The sequence below is a fragment of the Scyliorhinus canicula genome, chromosome 11 (assembly GCF_902713615.1).
Source record: "Scyliorhinus canicula chromosome 11, sScyCan1.1, whole genome shotgun sequence".
Lineage (NCBI taxonomy): Eukaryota > Metazoa > Chordata > Chondrichthyes > Carcharhiniformes > Scyliorhinidae > Scyliorhinus > Scyliorhinus canicula.
Window position 1 is genome coordinate 162,969,844 of NC_052156.1, and position 19,500 is coordinate 162,989,343.

Consider the following 19,500-nt stretch of genomic DNA (forward strand, 5'->3'; position numbering starts at 1 on the left):
CGGCGCAACCGCTGCAGGTCATCGCTGTGCGTATACGCGGGCACGGACGCGGCAATTCCCCAGGTGTTTATATCAGGAAGGCCGTGCGTTTTACATGGCATGGCTGCTAGCCCCTCACCTGTCGGAGCATCAGTGCTGGGGTCTCGCCGATGTTTCCCATGTAAAACGCCACGGATCCCCCGGACATAGCCCCAAAATCAGAGAATCCAGGCCCTTATTCTGCCCAGTCCAGGTTTTCCAGATTAAAGGTGTTGATGCCAGGGCGGGATTCTCTCATCCTGAGGCTAAGTGTTGACGTGTTTCTCGGAGGCGTCAACATGCCCTCAGGAGCAGCGATTCTGACCGCTACAGGGTGCCAGCAGGGCACTGGGGCGACCCACGCCACTCCAGCTGCCGACCCCCAGCGTCAGATGGGCGCCACGGGTCTGCGCATGCGCAGTGGGATTGGCGCCAACGCGCGCATGCGCAGTTGGACCAGTGCAATTGCCGCGCATGCGCGGTGGCTCCCTTCTCTGCGCCGGCCCCGACGCTACATGGCGTAGGGCTACAGGGGCTGGCACGGTACAAAAGTGGCCCCCAGCCCGAGAGCCCAGGCCACAGGAGAAGCCTCCCCAGCCCCCCGGGTCGGACCCCCCTTCCCCCCCCACCAGGCCGCCCCCGGATGCATCCACGCCGAGGTCTCGTCGGGTAAGACCAGGTGTGAACGGCGCCGGCAGGACTCAGTTTTCTTGCGTGGCTGCTCGGCCCCAGCACGTTTCCTGACGTTACCTCGTCCCGGGCCCAGGAATCGCCCGGGGGGGGGGGGGGGGGGGGTCCCGTACAGCGGCCCCCGACCAGTGCCACACCGACCACGCCGGCGCCAATGGCGCCAATTGTCCGCTCCCCGGAGAATCAGTGGACCGGCGTCAGGGCGGCATTGCATGATTTGCGCCTGTTCCGGCGATTCACCGGACCAGCCTGGGCTGGGAGAATCCAGCCCCAGGCCTTTGAGCCCTCAGGAGATACCATGCAGACTGTTCTTGTCACGACACGTATACAGGCGACAAAACATTCTTGGATCAATTGGTGAACCCAGTGTCCGATCCTCTCTTCCCTAGACTGTCATACAGAGACCAAATAAAGCAGATAAGACAAAGGTCCTGAAGCTGTAACACCCTGAGACACACATTGGAGTTTTATATCTGCTGGCACCGTGTGTCCAAGCTTACATCTGAACAAAGATGAACCCGGTTCACATCTGCACCACCATCCCGCAAGAGATTTAAATACTGTGAAAAATGTATGATGCTATACATGAGCAACATGGCAATAGCGATCACAAGGGTTAAATTAATAATTGCGATGGAGAGCCTACTTGTGACACTAAGCGATTATTATTATTATTATTATTATTATTAAGACAAAAACCAAAGTAATAAATTGGAGAAAAGCGAATGAGGATGGCAGAGAAACTAGAATAACATATTTCCAGATAGGTAGGAGTGAGGAATATTTAGGAAGACGATTAATAGAAATCAGCAGAAATATAGGGAGTGACATTGTTCTGCATCATCAGCATGAAATGAGCTGGCAATTAATCTGTATCCAATCTTTGCTGCACCTGTTTTTGTTCTTGATTGTCTTAGAAAATGTTGCCAAAGAACAGGGCCCTCTGTATTATCCAATACGTACACACAACCCTATTCATTGCTGATGGAATAAACATGCACACACGTTAATAATAATAGTGACACAAGTAGACTTGCCTCAACACTGCAATGAAGTTACTGTGAAAAACTCCGAGTCGCCACACTCCAGAGCCTGTTAGAGTACCCAGAGAGAGAATTCAGAATGTCCAATTGATCTAACAAGCAGGTTTTTTGAGACTTGTGGGAGGAAACCGGAGCATCCGGAGGAAACCCACGCTGACACGGGGAGAGCGTGCAGACACCGCACAGACAGTGACCCAAACCGGGAATCGAACCCAGGTCCCTGGTGCTGTGAGCAACCATGCCGCCCTACCTCAGAACAATAATTGACCAATTAGAGTCAAGCTGCCTGGTTTAAATTTCATAAATTTCAAACAATGCTTGGCAGTTAACTGTCAGTCACTATTAACTGGTGCCTTCTCCATGGCAACGCCTCTACTAATCAGAGTACACTTGCCAACCAATCAGGACACTTTTCTCATACAGTGTGAGGGCGATTCTCCGAGCCCCACACCGGGCCGGAGAATCGGAGCAACCCCACCACGACGCCTGACACCGAGGTGCGGAGAATCGGCGCCTTGTGCGCCGGTGCGTTTGGCGCGGCACAGCCGCAGACCGCTGGATTCGACGGGTCTGCTGATTCTCCAGCCCGAATGGGTCGAGCGGCTGCTCTGCCATGACAGAGTCCCACCGGCGCTGTTCACCCCTGGTCGCTGCCGGCAGGAACTTTGCGGGAACGCTCGGGGGGCAGCCTGTGGTTGGGAGGGAGGGGGGCTCTCCTTCACCGGTGGGGGGGGGGGCTCCGATGGGGTCTGGCCCGCGATTGGGGCCCACCGATCGGCGGGCCGGCCTCTCCCACCCCCGGGACTACTTACCGGCGCGGCCGGCCCCTGAACACGACCCGATGTTGGGTCAGGGCCGGCGCGTGTCAGAGGTTCCCCGCGCATGCGCTGGATGCCGCAGTCCAACTGCGCATGCGCAGGATTGAGCTGGCCCAAATGCGCATGCACGGGATCCACGGCGCCGTATCTTTTACGTGGCGCTGGGTCTATGACGCCGCGCCGAGGCCCCTCCGCAAATCGCGGCACACCCCTGCCAGCCCCACAGAGGCCCCAGAATAGGGGTCTGGGAACAGACGCCGATGCCGGAGTAAAACACTCCGATTTTTACTCCCGCGTCGGCACTTAGACTCCCGTTGGGAGAATCCCGCCCTGTAACTATGTTGCTTCCCCTGACATTGGTATTCTTGCGGTTTTCCTGATGAGTATAGGATGAAGAGCTTCGACAAAATATCCTTTTTCAGCCATACTAATGTCTTGATGTAATAATGGGGAAAGCTAGGTAAACGCAAGAGGGAAAAACGAAGCACAGGTTGTGCTGATGGGGTCAGTAAAAGGGAATGGATGGAGGATTGCGTGGAGGATAAAGACCAGTATAGTGGGGGGGAATGGTAGCACACTGGTTAGCAATGTAGCTTCACAGCTCCAGGGTCCCAGGTTCGATTTCCAGCTTGGGTCACTGTGTGGAGTATGCACGTTCTCCCCGTGTCTGCGTGAGTTTCCTCCGGGTGCTCCAGTCTCCTCCCATACTCCAAAGATGTGCAGGCTAGGTGGATTGGCCAAGCTAAATTGCCCTTCGTGTCCAAAAAAGGTGAGGCGGTGTTACTGGGTTATGGGGATAAGGTGGTGTGGACTTAATTAAGGTGCTTTTTCCAAGGGCCAGTGCAGACACGATGGGCTAAATGGACTCTTTCTGCACTGTAAATTCTATGATTCTATGTATAGAATCGAAACCACAGGTTGAATGGCCTGTTTGTGCTGTACGTTCTAAGCAATGTCGTGAACTTTAAATGAACGTGTAAGTGTGTGTCCACCAGTACCTTTCAAAACGATCTCAGCTTTAGGTGCACAAGTACACAATGGTCAACCTATTTGTCCGCCAGTCTGAAATATGCGCTTCTTCTTTTTGCTCAAGGGTCCCAGTAGCTCATATCTTCAGTCGAATCCTCGAGCGGTCTGTGCTAATAACCCGAGCACTTCAAAATCTGTCAGGTGTCTTCCAGTGTAGCAATCTCTTTCCGGACAAGTTACAGCCTCACTGTATTCAGGGTCTATCCCCCCACCCTCACCTCCCGAGACCATTGTGGTAGTCACCACTAGTAGTATTACATGTATTACAGTAAGGCCCGTATAGTAGAGGTACATGGGTAAATCCCTGCCTGCTGGCTCCGCCCAGTAGGCAGAGTATAAATGTGCGTGCTCGCCGGTGCTGCAGCCATTCTGGTTCCAGCTACAGGAGGCACAACGTCTTTGCTCAATAAAGCCTCGATTATTCCACTACTCTCGTCTTTGTGGTAATTGATAGTGCATCAACCATCAAGTCTCACATCTGGGGCACGATTCTCCGCTCCCCACGTGGCGTAGGAGAATCGCGGGAGGGCCCCCCGACAAAATTCCCGCCCCTCTCGCGATTCCCCCCCCCCCCCCCCCCCGGCTCGGAAGAATCGCCGCTCGTCATTTTCCACGGCGAACGCCGATTCTCCGACCCGGATGCCTGCCGTTCGCGGCCGTTTCACGACGGCGGCAAACACCTGGTCGCTGACGTCGTGAAACGGGAGTGAGAAGCCCGTTTGGGGCTTGTAGGTGGCCTAGAAAGGAAAGAGACCGATCGTCGGGCCGGCGTCCAAATCGGACGCACTATTCCCCCTCTTGCGGGGCGGGTGAGGGGAAAGATGGCCACTGCGCATGCGCGGGTTCGTGCCGTCAGCGCCACACGTCAACCGCGCATGCGCGGGTTGGAGCCGGCCAACCTGCGCATGCGCGGCTGACGTCATTAGGCGCGCCGGCCGCGTCATTCTCGGCGCGCCGCCCGGCAGCCGAGAGTTACAGAGCGTAGCTCCTAGCCCTGCCGGGAGGGGAGAATAGGGGGCGAGGAGCTGCCTCCGAGGCCGTCGTGAAACTCGGCCAAGTTCATGACGGCCCTCCCGATTTTTCCCGGGAGCGGAGAATTCCGCCCCTGATTTAATTTAACCTGTTTCAGACACACAAAACTTTCTATAAACACGCAACTACTTGGCAGATTAATGTCTTCAAAATTCACAGATTGCTCGAAGGCTCATATTTTTAATTTGTCCTGAGGCAATTAGCCCCCCCCCCTTTCTTTTTTATTAATTCCATCATCTAATAAGCTGTTGTGTGGTGGTTCGGCCGCGCGGTTTCGCATCAATCAGCTACTGGAAAAGCCCGACACAATTTCTCACTAATGTGTATTGGTAGGATTTACAGCAGGGTGAATATTTTAGTGATCCTTTGATTAACATTATCAATTGTTGACCTGAAGGTTATAAGGGAAAACACAGAGAGTGGCAACTGTTGGCTCTGCTGTTTGTTGGACTGGTAAGTGAATGCGCCTAGCTTGCGTGTCCTAGCTCGCTCGCTTTCTTCCCCTAGTGGCGATTTCAGGAATAATGAATGAATTTGTGAGATGAGGATTGATATTTACAGACATTGCAATATCTCCTGCGTGTATCTGTCTGCAGTGACTCACGTTGAAATGGAGTGGCTGTCCTTTATGACGGAAAGGGAGCAGCCAGTTCATGCAACGCAGGATCCCACACAACAACATCTTACGATTATATCGCGCCTTTTAACTCAATGAGATGTCCCAAGGTGTTTCACAGCGAGCATAGCAAAACAAAATGTGACACCAGGCTCCAGGAGGGATTGTTAGGCCAGGTGAAAGCTTGGCCAAAAAAGAGGTAGGTTTTAAGGAGCGTCTTACAGGCAGAGAGCTGGAGAGATCTGGGAAGAGCATTGCAGAGCTGAGGACCATAACAACGGAAATCCCAGCACTAATGGGGATGCTCAATAAGCCAGAATTAGAAGAGCGCAGATATCTCTGTGGGTTGGGGGGCTGGAGGGGACTCCAGAGACGATGAGGAGTAGGATTTGTAAACCAGAATGGGAATTTTAAAATCATGGACCTTAATTGGCTGAGGGTCAGTGTAAATCAGCAAGCACAGAGGTGATGCGGGGTTGAGTCTTTGCACCAGTAATAGAACCACAGAATCACTACAGTGCAGAAGGGGGCCATTCGGCCCATCATGTCCGCACAGGCCCTCTGAAAGAACACTCAACATAGGCCAAACCCCCACCCCACCCCGTCCTATGCCCATAACCTAACCCGCACAACCCTGGACACTAAGGGGGAATTTAGCATGGCAATCCACCTAACATGCACGTCTGTCTGGACTTGTGGGAGGAAACTGGGGCACCCGGAGGCAACCCACGCAGACACGGGAAGAACGTGCAGACTTTACGCAGTCACCCGAGGCTGGAATTGAACCCGGGTCCCTGGTGTTGTGAGGCAGCAGTGCTAACCGCTGCAGTCCCGTGCCGCCCCGCGGATGGGCAGCAGAGTTTTGAATGACCTTGAAGTGTTCTTATTTGGTGCTAATATTGAGGAAAGAATGTTGTTCAGATATCCCTATTCTTCAGATAGTACCAGGCAACAGAGTATTGGTAATCATGTCACACCTAAAGAACAGTATCTAAACAAGGTAACAGTTTATCAGCACTCTCCTGGAATTTCAATCTGAACTACGATTTACTGCAACATAGGAACAACCATAGGCCATTCAGCCCCTCGAGTCTGTTCCACCATCTAATCAGACCATGACTAACCTGTGTCTTAACTCCGTCCAATGCTAACTTCATTGCAGTGTTAATGTAAGCTTACTTGTGACAATAAAGATTATTATTATTATTTTGGCAATATGAGTTATATCGTGAGAATAGTAAACCCATTCTGTGTTTGGGGATAGTTCGCGAGCAAGGGAGACATCAACTGTTCTCAAACTTCTTCATGGAAATGCAAATACTAATTTCCGTGCATGTTGCTGCCTTTTCCACGTTCATTTCTCTAGATGTGCAAGGAATCAGCTGGGAAACACCAATCGAAGAGGAGGAGGAGGACTCATCCCCCGACTCGCCCACATACGAGGAGCCGCCCAGAATTGACCAGCGCCGGTTCACAGTTGATGACTTTGTCCTTCATAAAATGTTAGGAAAAGGCAGCTTTGGCAAGGTGAGGGAAGTGTGCAAGCGAGGATGCTGCAAATACAAAATAAAAGCAATAAATGGCAGAAACCCTCAGCAGCTCAGACTGCAGAGAAACAGAGTTAATAGGCGGGATCTTCCGGTCCTGTCGGGGGAAAACCTCGGTGGCGGAGGGTGTGAACAGCGGGCGGAGGGGCGGGAAGGAGGGGGGGCAGTCCTGCGGGTGTCAGTGAATCTTTTTGTTGTGGGTCTGGAGTTGCCAAGACAAGCACAGGTGGCAGATTTCTTTCATCAAAGGGTATTACAGTGGTAAACCGGATGGATTGCGATGATGGTTTGTCATGGCCACCATCACTGAAGCTAGTTTTATATTCCAGATTGAATGAATGAATTCAAATGCCACCAGCTGCCGTGGTGGGATTTGAACCCATGTCCCGTGAGCACTCGCCTGGGCTTCTGGATGGTACCAGTGATGTTAGTGGTATTAGCACTGCACCACCCTCCCAGCCCGAGTACAACTAATTGCTCAGGCAGACACACCCAACCTGAAGCACAAGACTATTTGAAATAGGGGCAGGAATGGTCCCTTTGAGCCTTTCTGTAAAACCATGGCTGACGTTTTCCACCAATTCTACCGTTACCACTCACCAAAATCCAATGTGCATAAATGTGCTTCATGAAATGAAATGAAATGAAAATAGCTTATTGTCACGAGTAGGCTTCAATGAAGTTACTGTGAAAATCCTCTAGTCGCCACATTCCGGCGCCTGTCCGGGGAGGCTGGTACGGGAATTGAACCATACTGCTGGCCTGCTTGGTCTGCTTTAAAAGCCAGCGATTTAGCCTTGTGAGCTAAACCAGCTCCTCATCGATTCTTTAGTATTGATGTACAGTATTGTTGATTAGACCGGCCTGTACTTTGTCCTGGTTAATGCTGAAACCCTGAAGTTCTGGTCCAGTATCCTGGGCCCTGACACAGAGGCAGCAATTACTGAAATCAGGGGGAAACATCAACATTGGCTCTCCAACAGCAGCATCTGAAAACCTTTTAGAAGTTCCATCCTGTTGTGTAACCTGTTTTTTAACCATAGTGTCTCTTAACATGTGATGAACAATGGAAATGGCCCGGGGGGGAAAAAATTGCAGAGCGTTAAAAAAAAATTAAGTGAGGCTTTTGCAGAATATGTCCCAATCTTTAATTTGCACTCTGCAAAAAAAATTACAATTATTTTTTTTTAAAGCTTTTTGGCTGCTGTTTGGGTATCTGTGAAAATTCTGCAATGTGATTGGTTGCTTGGACAGTCTGGTGGTATGACTGTAGCTCCACAGTCTGGGAGTTCCCGGTCAGGTGCTGTAACACTGCCCAGAGACAGGACTGAAATTATCACCCAAGCGATCGCTAGCTAGTCTGGGTCGGCAGCTTTGCTTCAATGCTGACTGCAAGCCCCGGGCTATTCTGTACACATGGGCCTTGTTTAAAGGGCCTACAGTGGTCACAAAAAGAAAGTGCATCCTACCAGCGGGCATGTTGGTCATGAAGGGTCGGTCGCATGCCTTCACCTTGGGTAAGGTGGTGTCACAGCTGAGGGGAGAGGTAGCGATGGGCAGGAGAGAGAAAGGCAGGAAGAGAGATGACTCCCGCAGACCCGTCTCTGAAATGCCTGATGGAGGCCTCAGTAATCTTTGTCTCCATTGCTGAATAGCCAAAAGACATTGTGGAAAGCAAAGCTTAGCCATTGCAGTCTCTGTCCACCGAGAACTCATTCTTCCCAATGTACACCCACCCGCCTTACAAAACATTGCACGTGAAGAATAGAGCTAGAATTTCCATTGGTTTTCTTTCAATTGGGCGACAGCCCAGTGTGAGCTGTACTGAGACAGCCTGGTAACCAAGGTGAAAGTTTTCAATTGAAACCCCATTGGAATCAAGGTAATTTAGTCAATAGCCTTAAAACGGATATTTGCTCCAGAGTGTCTTTCTGATGATCCTGACCCCCCCTACCCAAAGGCATTAAGTCGCATTGAATAACTAGAGTTGTGCTCAGGGAAAGATAGCGGTGTGCTGCTCAAGCCACTGAACCTGGACACGGTTTCCAAATCCCACCACAGCAGCTGGTGGAATTTCAATTCAATTCATAAAAATGTGGAATTGAAAGCCGACCTCATTAATGGTGACCACAAAACTATCATCCACTCGTATGAAAAACCCAACTGGTTCGCTGATGCCCTTGAGGGAAGGAAATCTGCCGTCCTTCCCTGGTCTGGCCTCCATGTGACTCCCGACCCGCATGGGCAACAAATGCTGGCCTTGCCAGCGATGCTCACATCCCACAAATGAGTAAATAAAGAATTGAGCAGCATGACGCTGAGGCACGTGTTGCCCTGACTGGTTTCCAATGTGAACTATCCCACTGGAATGTTACTTTATGGCACTAATCGTTGCTATTCATGGAGTTGCTCAGTGTAAACCCACGTGGCTATAGAATAATCATTTTTTATTTGGTGTGTGGGAACTTTGTGGTAACAATCTCACCTTAGTTTAGAGGGCCCATCAGATATTGTTGGAAATGGAGGATGCAGGACATCTTCCCACTATGTCCAGACACCATTAAAGCACCAACAGCAACCACAAAATAGCCAAATATTCAGAAGTAAAAGCTGGAGCTACATGGGAATGTCAAGGAGTTAATATTTCAGTTTGAGGTCCAGCATTGGAAGAACTCTGATGAGGAGTTATGCTCACAACCTGGATCTTCCTCTGCGAATGTTAAAACTGGGGCAGAATTCTCCGACCTCCCCCGCAGGGTCGGGGAATTGCCCGTGGCCGGAATTCTCCGCCGCCACCCGGGAATCGGCGGGAGCGGGAATCACGCCCCGCCGATCGGCGTGCCCCCCGCGGCGATTCTCCGGCCCGCGATGGGCCGAAGTCCCGCCACTGACGGGCCAATCCCGCCGACGTGGTTTAAACCACCTCTGTGCCGGCAGGATTGGCAGTGCGAGGGGGCCCCCGAGGTCCTGGGGGGGGGGCGCCCCCACGGTGGCCTGGCCCGCGATCGGGGCCCACCGATCGGCGGGTAGGCCAGTGCCGTGGGGGCACTCTTTTTCTTCCACCGCCGCCACAGCCTCCACCATGGCAGAGGCAGAAGAGACTCCCTCCACCGCGCATGCGCTGGTGGTGACGTCAGCGGCCGCTGACGCTCCGGCGCATGTGCGTGCCGGCGACGGCCTTTCGGCCAGCCCCGACGCCGGGCGGCGTAGCGCCAAAGGCCGTTGGCGCCGGTTTTGGAGCCATCGGCGGAGCGGGAGCCACTCCAGCGCAGGCCTAGCCCCTAAAGGTGCGGAGAGTTCCGCACATTTGGGGAGGCCCGACGCCGGAGTGGTTGGCGCCCCGCTGGGTAGGGGAGAAATTAGCCCCTGATTGCTATTTCCAACACTTTCTCTTTTTATTCCAGACTTCAAGAATTTTTTTTTTTCACAAATGATAACACTGCATCAATGTTGTCTTCAGAAAATATCCACTTGGCAGCAGCACATGTACCAATGTGATACGGCCAAATCCAATGTTAAAATAACATAGGATGATAGCAACAGTTTCATTATAAATCGATCCTACTGCCTTCAAGGGCAGCTAAAAGCAAAAGATGAGTAAAGTTTTAACTCCTGCATTTCCAGGACATGGCGGACTGCATTTCATGGAACCAGGTATTCCCAATCCCTAAGTTTTCCATCTATTAATTGGATTCTGCAAACGGGGATGGGCAATTTCACATTGGTTACAGATTTCATAGAACCATGCAGCCCATACAGTGCAGAAGGAGGCCATTCAGTCCATCGAGTCTGCACCGCCCCTCTGAAAGAGCACCCTACCCCCGCCCCATAACCCCACCTAACCTGCACATCTTTGAACACTAAGGGGCAATTTAGCATGGCCCATCCACCTAATCTGCAGATCTTTGGACTGTGGGAGGAAACCGGAGCACCCGGAGGAAACCCACGCAGACAGGGGGAGAAAGTGCAGTTCCCCAAGGCCAGAATTTAACTCTCCTATTCCTTTCTATTCCCTATTTAGGTCTTCCTCGCAGAGCTAAAGGACAAGAATCAGTTCTTTGCCATTAAAGCGTTGAAGAAGGATGTGGTGTTAATGGATGATGATGTGGAGTGCACCATGGTTGAGAAGCGGGTTCTGTCTCTTGCCTGGGAACATCCATTCCTCACTCATCTCTACTGTACATTCCAAACTAAGGTAAGATTTTTATTGTTAAGTCCTGAATTTTGTCTCACCTTGTTCGCTGAGTGAATGAACAGCAGCCGAATGGTCTTACAGGCTGATTGAATAATGTACTTTAGTCTGGAGTTTAACCTCCTTTAACTCTCCCGTTTTGAGGATTCCAAAGCTTGGCAAAGTTTTCTTTTGGCCTGGTAGAAGGGGTGGAGAATTAAATTTCTCTGGCACATTTGCTTACGGCTTGCTGAAGAATAGCATTACGATGGGCTTAAGAATCTGTTCACTTCACCTGGCTGAAATTGGTGACGAGCGTGATAAGATCTAGAACATTCTGAGAAAGTGCCTGACAAAGTAGCTGATTCAGAAGCAACAAAAAGAATTAATCAGATAAGAGGGCATTGATTATACTTGCACGGTGCCTTAAATCAAGTAATTAAGTTACCAGGCCGTCACGTTTTATCATTACCTGTACACAATTTCACTTCCAGTATGTCACTTCCTGTACACATAACACCCTTTCTATGCAGAAAAAAACATGCAAATTCAATCCAATATGTTTTTACTTTCTGGGTATTTATGAAGCCAGACATGTTGATCAATTCCGATTTTGTCACATACTCAATTCACGTCGCCAGTTCCATAGGTTATAAACTGCGAACCTGAATTAGTTTTGAATTACATATCCGTCTCATCCTGGTTTTGATATTTTGATGAACAATTAATGAGAAACTGTGTCTCCTGAAAAAAAAATCAACTAACCTTCCTGGAAAACCTACAACTGTGGAAAGAAATGCTTCGTTAGCATCTTCTGATCTTGGTGTCCCGGATTTTCAGAATAAATTGTCTCGGGTTTATTTTCTTCATCCCGTTAAGTTACATAAATCTCAAAAAGTTCCATGTGACGCATTTAATCTTCAGTCGTGTTATAGAAGAATCTTAATTGTCACAAATTTCTCCTTTCTCTAAGGGGGATGCCATTAATTTGTTTTATTCAAAGTATTTTTCAGACAATGTCATTGTCAAGTTTCACTGCTGTCTCTAATAGCAACTATCCATATTCGATTTCCATGAGATAAAATGATATGCCAATAGGTGCGTTGTTGTGTAACCAGACATTATAGACATTATCCTAATACACACAATTAACTTAACCTTGTGCCCTTTCTGAGTTTCATAATACATCAGGCAATGTAATTATCCTTATACATGCTGACAATGGATCCTATTCAGGACATAGTGAATTGGGAAGACTATTGGACATGGACAGGGTTCAAAGCAAGTAATAACATCTCGTTGGTTGCCATTTACAGCCCACCCAATATTCATCGTTGATGGTCCCATAGATCTGACTGTTGGTTGCGTGCTGTCACGGGAAGAAAAAGTTTGCATAGACATAGAACAGTACAGCACAGAACAGGCCCTTCGGCCCTCGATGTTGTGCCGAGCAAATGATCACCCTACTCAAACCCACGTATCCACCCTATACCTGTAACCCAACAACCCCCCCCTTAACCTTACTTTTTTAGGACACTACGGGCAATTTAGCATGGCCAATCCACCTAACCCGCACATCTTTGGACTGTGGGAGGAAACCGGAGCACCCGGAGGAAACCCACGCACACACGGGGATGACGTGCAGGCTCCGCACAGACAGTGACCCAGCCGGGAACTGAACCTGGGACCCTGGAGCTGTGAAGCATTTATGCTAACCACCATGCTACCGTGCTGCATCTTATAACAATAATAATCTTTATTGTCACAAGTAGACTTACATTGCAATGAAGTTACTGTCAAAAGCCCCTAGTCGCCACATTCCGGTGCCTGTTCGGGTACACAGAGGGAGAATTTAGAATGGCCAAATTACCTAACAACATGGGCGCGATTCTCCCAAACAGGGAGAAATCGTAAGGCTGGCATCAAAAACGGGCGGGTTTGACGCCAGCCTCCCCCCCCGCCGACCGGGAACCGATACTGGTCCCCGGTCGGGGCTAGCATGCCGCGGCCGTGAACTCCGGCATCGCGGGCTTAACGAATTTCGTTAAGCCCGCTTGCCAGAGTTTGCGACGGCTGACGCGTCGCATGTCGTCAGCCGCGCATGCGCGGATTGTAAGACTCCAACCCGCGCATGCGCGGATGACGTCATCGCGCATTTGCGCGAAACCCGCGCATGCGCGGGCCGGTATACCCCTCAGCCGCCCCGCGAATGGATACAGCGGGGCGGCGGAAGGACAAAGAGTGCGCGGGGTAAGTACCCGCTGCCCGCGATCGGTGGGCACCGATCGCGGGCCCATGGCACCCTTGGTACGGCCATGGTACTGCCGTGCCAATCGGTGCCATGGTTGCCAAGATCCGAACTTTATGGCCGTTTTTACGAACGGTCAGACTAGGTGTGTTTGACGTTCCTAAAAACGGTCGTAAAGGGCTTGGACTTCGGCCCATCGGCCAGCTGAGAATCGCTGCTCGCTGTAAAAAAACGGCGGCAGCGATTCGAGTCGGGCGTGGAGGGGGGGGGGAGAATAGCGGGAGGGCGTCAGACTAGCGCGGCCGTAAAAATTTACGACCCCCGCTATTCTCCGCACCGTCGTGAGTGCGGAGAATTTCGCCCCATGTCTTTCAGGACTTGTGGGAGGAAACCGGAGCACCCGGTGGAAACCCACGCAGAAATGGGGAGAACGTGCAGACTCCGCACAGACAGTGATCCAAGCGGGAATTGAACCTGGGATCCTGGCGCTGCAAAGCCACAGTGCTAGCCACTGTGCTACCGTGATGCCCATCTTTGGCCAAGTCCACTTTGACAGCTCCAGGGTCCCAGGTTCGATTCCCGGCTTGGGTCACTGTCTGTGCGGAGTCTGCACGTCCTCCCCGTGTCTGCGTGGGTTTCCTCCGGGTGCTCCGGTTTCCTCCCACAGTCCAAAGATGTGCAGGTTAGGTGGGTTGGCCATGCTAAATTGCCCTTAGTGTTGGGTGGGGTTAGTGGGCTAATGGGTGGAGTTATGGACCTTGGGTAGGGTGCGTTTTCCAATAGCCGGTGCAGACCCGATGGGCCGAATGGCCTCCTTCTGCACTGTAAATTCTATGACACCCATTGAGTCTAATGTAGGGAGTGCAGAGCTGTGTCCACAGTTAACTGCATGATGAGGGTGTCATCCTGTCCATGTAGGAATGCTGAACAGTCATTTTGGCGCACCCCTCGGCAGCCAGTTGAAGGTGAGAATATCTCCCTAATTCCTTGCCTGTGATGCTGAAAACCCAAGAAAGCACAAGGAGCAGAAGTACCTTAAAAAGGTTGGAATGACTGAATGGCAAAGAATACTAGAAAGTGTCAAGTCTAAATGGAATGTTAGGGTCAGTGGGCATGCATTTGAATTTGCGTCCACTTTGTGGATGCTGTAATATTCTGCGGCAGACAAGCATTAAAAGTTAGGTGAAGCTCAATTAAATTGTATCCGAGTGTGTGACAGGCCTCCAGATACTCCATGTGCTTTGTTAAAAAAAAAATCCTGCTCCTATAAATTAGAAACTGGAGATCCATGATCAATTGGCACAAGGTAGGAAATTAAGCTCCATGCATTTCGTTTCAAGTGGAGAGCCCATGCCATTTGATAAGACCCAGGAAAATGTGTTCCTCCAATTCTGTCGGTCTTAGAGTTCCCCCCACTTTATTCTCCAGGTTACCGTTGCCAGCTGTCTAACTGCCTATCGGCCACTGAATGACTCTTTACTGAAGGGGAAACTCCCAAAAATTAGCCTGAGCATACTTGATGGACTCTTCTGGTGATTACACTCATGGCCTGAGAGTTTTGTGGGATTTAACACGGCAGCCAGGCCTGTAGCTTTCTGAAATTCCAGAATGGATCAATAGTTGTGGATTGAAATGAAGACAGAGGAACTGACATCTCGCATAAACAAGTTAGATTCCTGAATAATTCACACACTCGGATACAATTTAATCGACGCTCACCAACATAGTTCAAAGGCCAAAGTCATAATGGCAAATGTTCACTCAATGAAATGAAGTATTCCTCAGAGAAACATTCAAGTGGAACCATTTTGGAACAAGATAAAACTATTTACTTGCATTAATGCGATTAAAATGATAAATAATACAAAACCTTTATCACTCAAGCTGCAGTGGTGTACTGGGCAAGGGAACACTGCCACCTAGAGGTTCCATTTCCTCTCTTCTTTCTTTTATGCACTCTTTTCATTCTATTGTTAACCCATTTTAAATTCTCTCTTGCGAAAAGAGTGGAATCTCCTGATAGCCACCCAACCTTGTCTGTGAATAAATCAGCTATTTGCCTCCCCACTTAAGGAGACAGATTTATTTGCAGCTAAACACACATCCAGTGTGAGGGTGATTTTTCCTGCCCAGAATCACTACATGTTATTGATGAGGTGTATACACTGCACTTTATTGATAAAAGAAACAAACCTTTATACCAGAATATACTCTGTAGATCATCCTGGGTAAAAACGTCACTGGCAAGAAGCAACGCAATGTTTTACACAAACTCAGTTAACACAAGGAATGATTACATCGTGCATGTTCCTGATTGCATAGAGAACGTGAGATATCAGGGAATGATTACATCAGGAATGTCAAATACCCGAGAAGTGAGTATATGAGGATTGCTGGAAGGATTGCTTTAAAAATAATGGATACTTGAGATAGAATTGCGAAGAATAAAATATGTCTGGCAGTAATTAGAAAACAGATTTGCTTGTTTAACACAGGCTCACAAAACGTTCACATCTTCGAGGACACCTACCATTGTATTGCGGTTTTTGTTCATTGTTGCTAAATATAAATTCGCAGTCGACCCTGTATATCACGAAAGGTGTCCGCAAAAGCTAAAACTTAATTAAGTGCAGGAGTGCCAGCTTATTCAATGAACATTTATTGTAATCACTTGTACTTTTTGTTGTTCACTGTATGGTATTTCTCTCTTCACTGTTATTTACGCGCTTATCGTGACTCCTTATTCCTTGTACTAAATAAGCAACGGGTAGTTGAACAGTTTGAAATGAGGGATAATTGGAGAAGATAATCAAGGAAGAATCAGATGCATTTAGGGAAAGAAGATACAGGGAGAGGAGATTTCCAGTCAGATGCAGCTCAGCATGACGGACATGGTTAAATCGCTCCTCTTCGAAACTGTCCTGCTGGGCTGTCTCTGATTTGAGATACAACAATAACTTGAATTTATATCACTTTTTAATGAAGTTAACTTAAATATTCCAAGCTGTTTTTGCAGAGGAGAAACAGATGTGAAACTGTAATAGAAGAGTTAGAAAAAATAGTGGATACGTGTTGTCAGGGAGGAAAAGATTTGAGGAGGTTTTTGAAAGTGGGAGAGAATGCACACTTCAGAGTGACTTGTGAAGGGAGTTCTGGAGAGTAGGGCTGACACACTGATGGTTCTACCAGTAATGATGGAGCTCAGAGAGAGATGAGTGCAAGCAAGGCCTGACGGATCTGGTTTCCTCCCACAGTCCAAAGATGTGCAGGTTAGGTGGAATGGCTATGCTAAAGAGTGCCCAAAAAAAGGTTAGGTGGGGTTAGGGTGGAGATATGGGCTTAAGTAATGTGCTCTTTCCAAGGGCCGGTGCAGACTCGATGGACAAATGGCCTCCTTCTGCACTGTAAATTCTATGATGATACAAATTGATATTGGAAGATTTTGCAGCGATAGTGTGGGACACGGCTGTGCAGGGCTTTGTAAGAATGGACAAGGGTTTTCAGTTTTTCACATTTGAGGTGTAGGATCAAGGGGAGGTCAGTGAGGATGACAGTGAGCAACATAAGAACATAAGAACTAGGAGCAGGAGTAGGCCATCTGGCCCCTCGAGCCTGCTCCGCCATTCAATTAGATCATGGCTGATCTTTTGTGGACTCAGCTCCACTTTCCGGCCCGAACACCATAACCCTTAATCCCTTTATTCTTCAAAAAACTATCTATCTTTACCTTAAAAACATGTAATGAAGGAGCCTCAACTGCTTCACTGGGCAAGGAATTCCATAGATTCACAACCCTTTGGGTGAAGAAGTTCCTCCTAAACTCAGTCCTAAATCTACTTCCCCTTATTTTGAGGCTATGCCCCCTAGTTCTGCTGTCACCCGCCAGTGGAAACAACCTGCCCGCATCTATCCTATCTATTCCCTTCATAATTTTAAATGTTTCTATAAGATCCCCCCTCATCCTTCTAAATTCCAACGAGTACAGTCCCAGTCTACTCAACCTCTCCTCATAATCCAACCCCTTCAGCTCTGGGATTAACCTAGTGAATCTCCTCTGCACACCCTCCAGCGCCAGTACGTCCTTTCTCAAGTAAGGAGACCGAAACTGAACACAATACTCCAGGTGTGGCCGCACTAACACCTTATACAATTGCAACATAACCTCCCCAGTCTTAAACTCCATCCCTCTAGCAATGAAGGACAAAATTCAATTTGCCTTAATCACCTGTTGCACTTGTAAACCAACCTTCTGTGACTCATGCACTAGCACACCCAAGTCTCTCTGAACAGCGGCATGCTTTAATATTTTATCGTTTAAATAATAATCCCGTTTGCTGTTATTCCTACCAAAATGGATAACCTCACATTTGTCAACATTGTATTCCATCTGCCAGACCCGAGCCCATTCACTTAACCTATCCAAATCCCTCTGCAGACTTCCAGTATCCTCTGCACTTTTCGCTTTACCACTCATCTTAGTGTCATCTGCAAACTTGGACACATTGCCCTTGGTCCCCAACTCCAAATCATCAATATAAATTGTGAACAATTGTGGGCCCAACACGGATCCCTGAGGGACACCACTAGCTACTGATTGCCAACCAGAGAAACACCCATTTATCCCAACTCTTTGCTTTCTATTAATTAACCAATCCTCTATCCATGCTACTACTTTACCCTCAATGCCATGCATCTTTATCTTATGCAGCAACCTTTTGTGTGGCACCTTGTCAAAGGCTTTCTGGAAATCCAGATATACCACATCCATCGGCTCCCCGTTATCTACTGCACTGGTAATGTCCTCAAAAAATTCCACTAAATTAGTTAGGCATGACCTGCCTTTAACTAACCCATGCTGCGTCTGCCCAATGGGACAATTTCTATCCAGATGCCTCGCAATTTCTTCCTTGATGATAGATTCCAGCATCTTCCCTATTACCGAAGTTAAACTCACTGGCCTATAATTTCCTGCTTTCTGCCTACCTCCTTTTTTAAACAGTGGTGTCACGTTTGCTAATTTCCAATCCACTGGGACCACCCCAGAGTCTAGTGAATTTCGGTAAATTATCACTAGTGCATCTGCAATTTCCCTAGCCATCTCTTTTAGCACTCTGGGATGCATTCCATCAGGGCCAGGAGACTTGTCTACCTTTAGCCCCATTAGCTTGCCCATCACTCCCTCCTTAGTGATAACAATCCTCTCAAGGTCCTCACCTGTCATAGCCTCATTTCTATCAGTCGCTGGCATGTTATTTGTGTCTTCCACTGTGAAGACCGACCCAAAAAACCTGTTCAGTTCCTCAGCCATTTCCTCATTTCCCATTATTAAAACTCCCTTCTCATTCTCTAAAGGACCAATATTCCCTTAGCCACTCTTTTTTGTCTTATATATTTGTAAAAACTTTTACTGTCTGTTTTTATATTCTGAGCAAGTTTACTCTCATACTCTATCTTACTCTTCTTTATAGCTTTTTTAGTAGCTTTCTGTTGCCCCCTAAAGATTTCCCAGTCCTCTAATCTCCCAGCAATCTTTGCCACTTTATATGCTTTTTCCTTCAATTTGATACTCTCCCTTATTTCCTTAGATATCCACGGTCGATTTTCCCTCTTTCTTCCGTCCTTCCTTTTTGTTGGTATAAACCTTTGCTGAGCACTGTGAAAAATCGCTTGGAAGGTTCTCCACTGTTCCTCAACTGTTCCACCATAAAGTCTTAGCTCCCAGTCTACCTTACCTTAGCTAGTTCTTCTCTCATCCCCTTGTAATCTCCTTTGTTTAAACACAAAACACTAGTATTTGATTTTACTTTCTCACCCTCCATCTGTATTTTAAATTCCACCATATTGTGATCGCTCCTTCCGAGAGGATCCCTAACTATGAGATCATGAATCAATCCTGTCTCATTACACAGGACAAGATCTAGGACCGCTTGTTCCCTCGTAGGTTCCATTACATACTGTTCTAGGAAACTATCGCGGATACATTCTATAAACTCCTCCTCACGGTTGCCTTGACCGACCTGGTTAAACCAATCGACATGTAGATTAAAATCCCCCATGATAACTGCTGTACCATTTCTACATGCATCAGTTATTTCTTTGTTTATTGCCTGCCCCGCCATCTCGTTACTATTTGGTGGCCGACAGACTACTCCTATCAGTGACTTTTTCGCCTTACTATTCCTGATTTCCACCCAAATGGATTCAACCTTATCCTCCATAGCACCGATGTCATCCCTTACTATTGCCCGGATGTCATCCTTAAATAACAGAGCAACACCACCTCCCTTA

At 48.5% G+C, this 19,500-nt stretch overlaps 1 protein-coding gene across 6 annotated transcripts in view; it reads left to right on the forward strand.

The window, feature by feature from the left end:
• Positions 1–19,500, forward strand: part of prkcq (protein kinase C, theta) — a 233,340-nt gene that overhangs the window by 177,280 nt on the left and 36,560 nt on the right. For all 6 annotated transcript variants that reach the window (XM_038811892.1, XM_038811893.1, XM_038811895.1 and 3 more), the window contains 2 exons: positions 6,613–6,773; positions 10,815–10,988. In XM_038811892.1, coding sequence (XP_038667820.1) covers positions 6,613–6,773; positions 10,815–10,988 — 335 coding nt within the window. The remainder of the gene's footprint in view (positions 1–6,612; positions 6,774–10,814; positions 10,989–19,500) is intronic.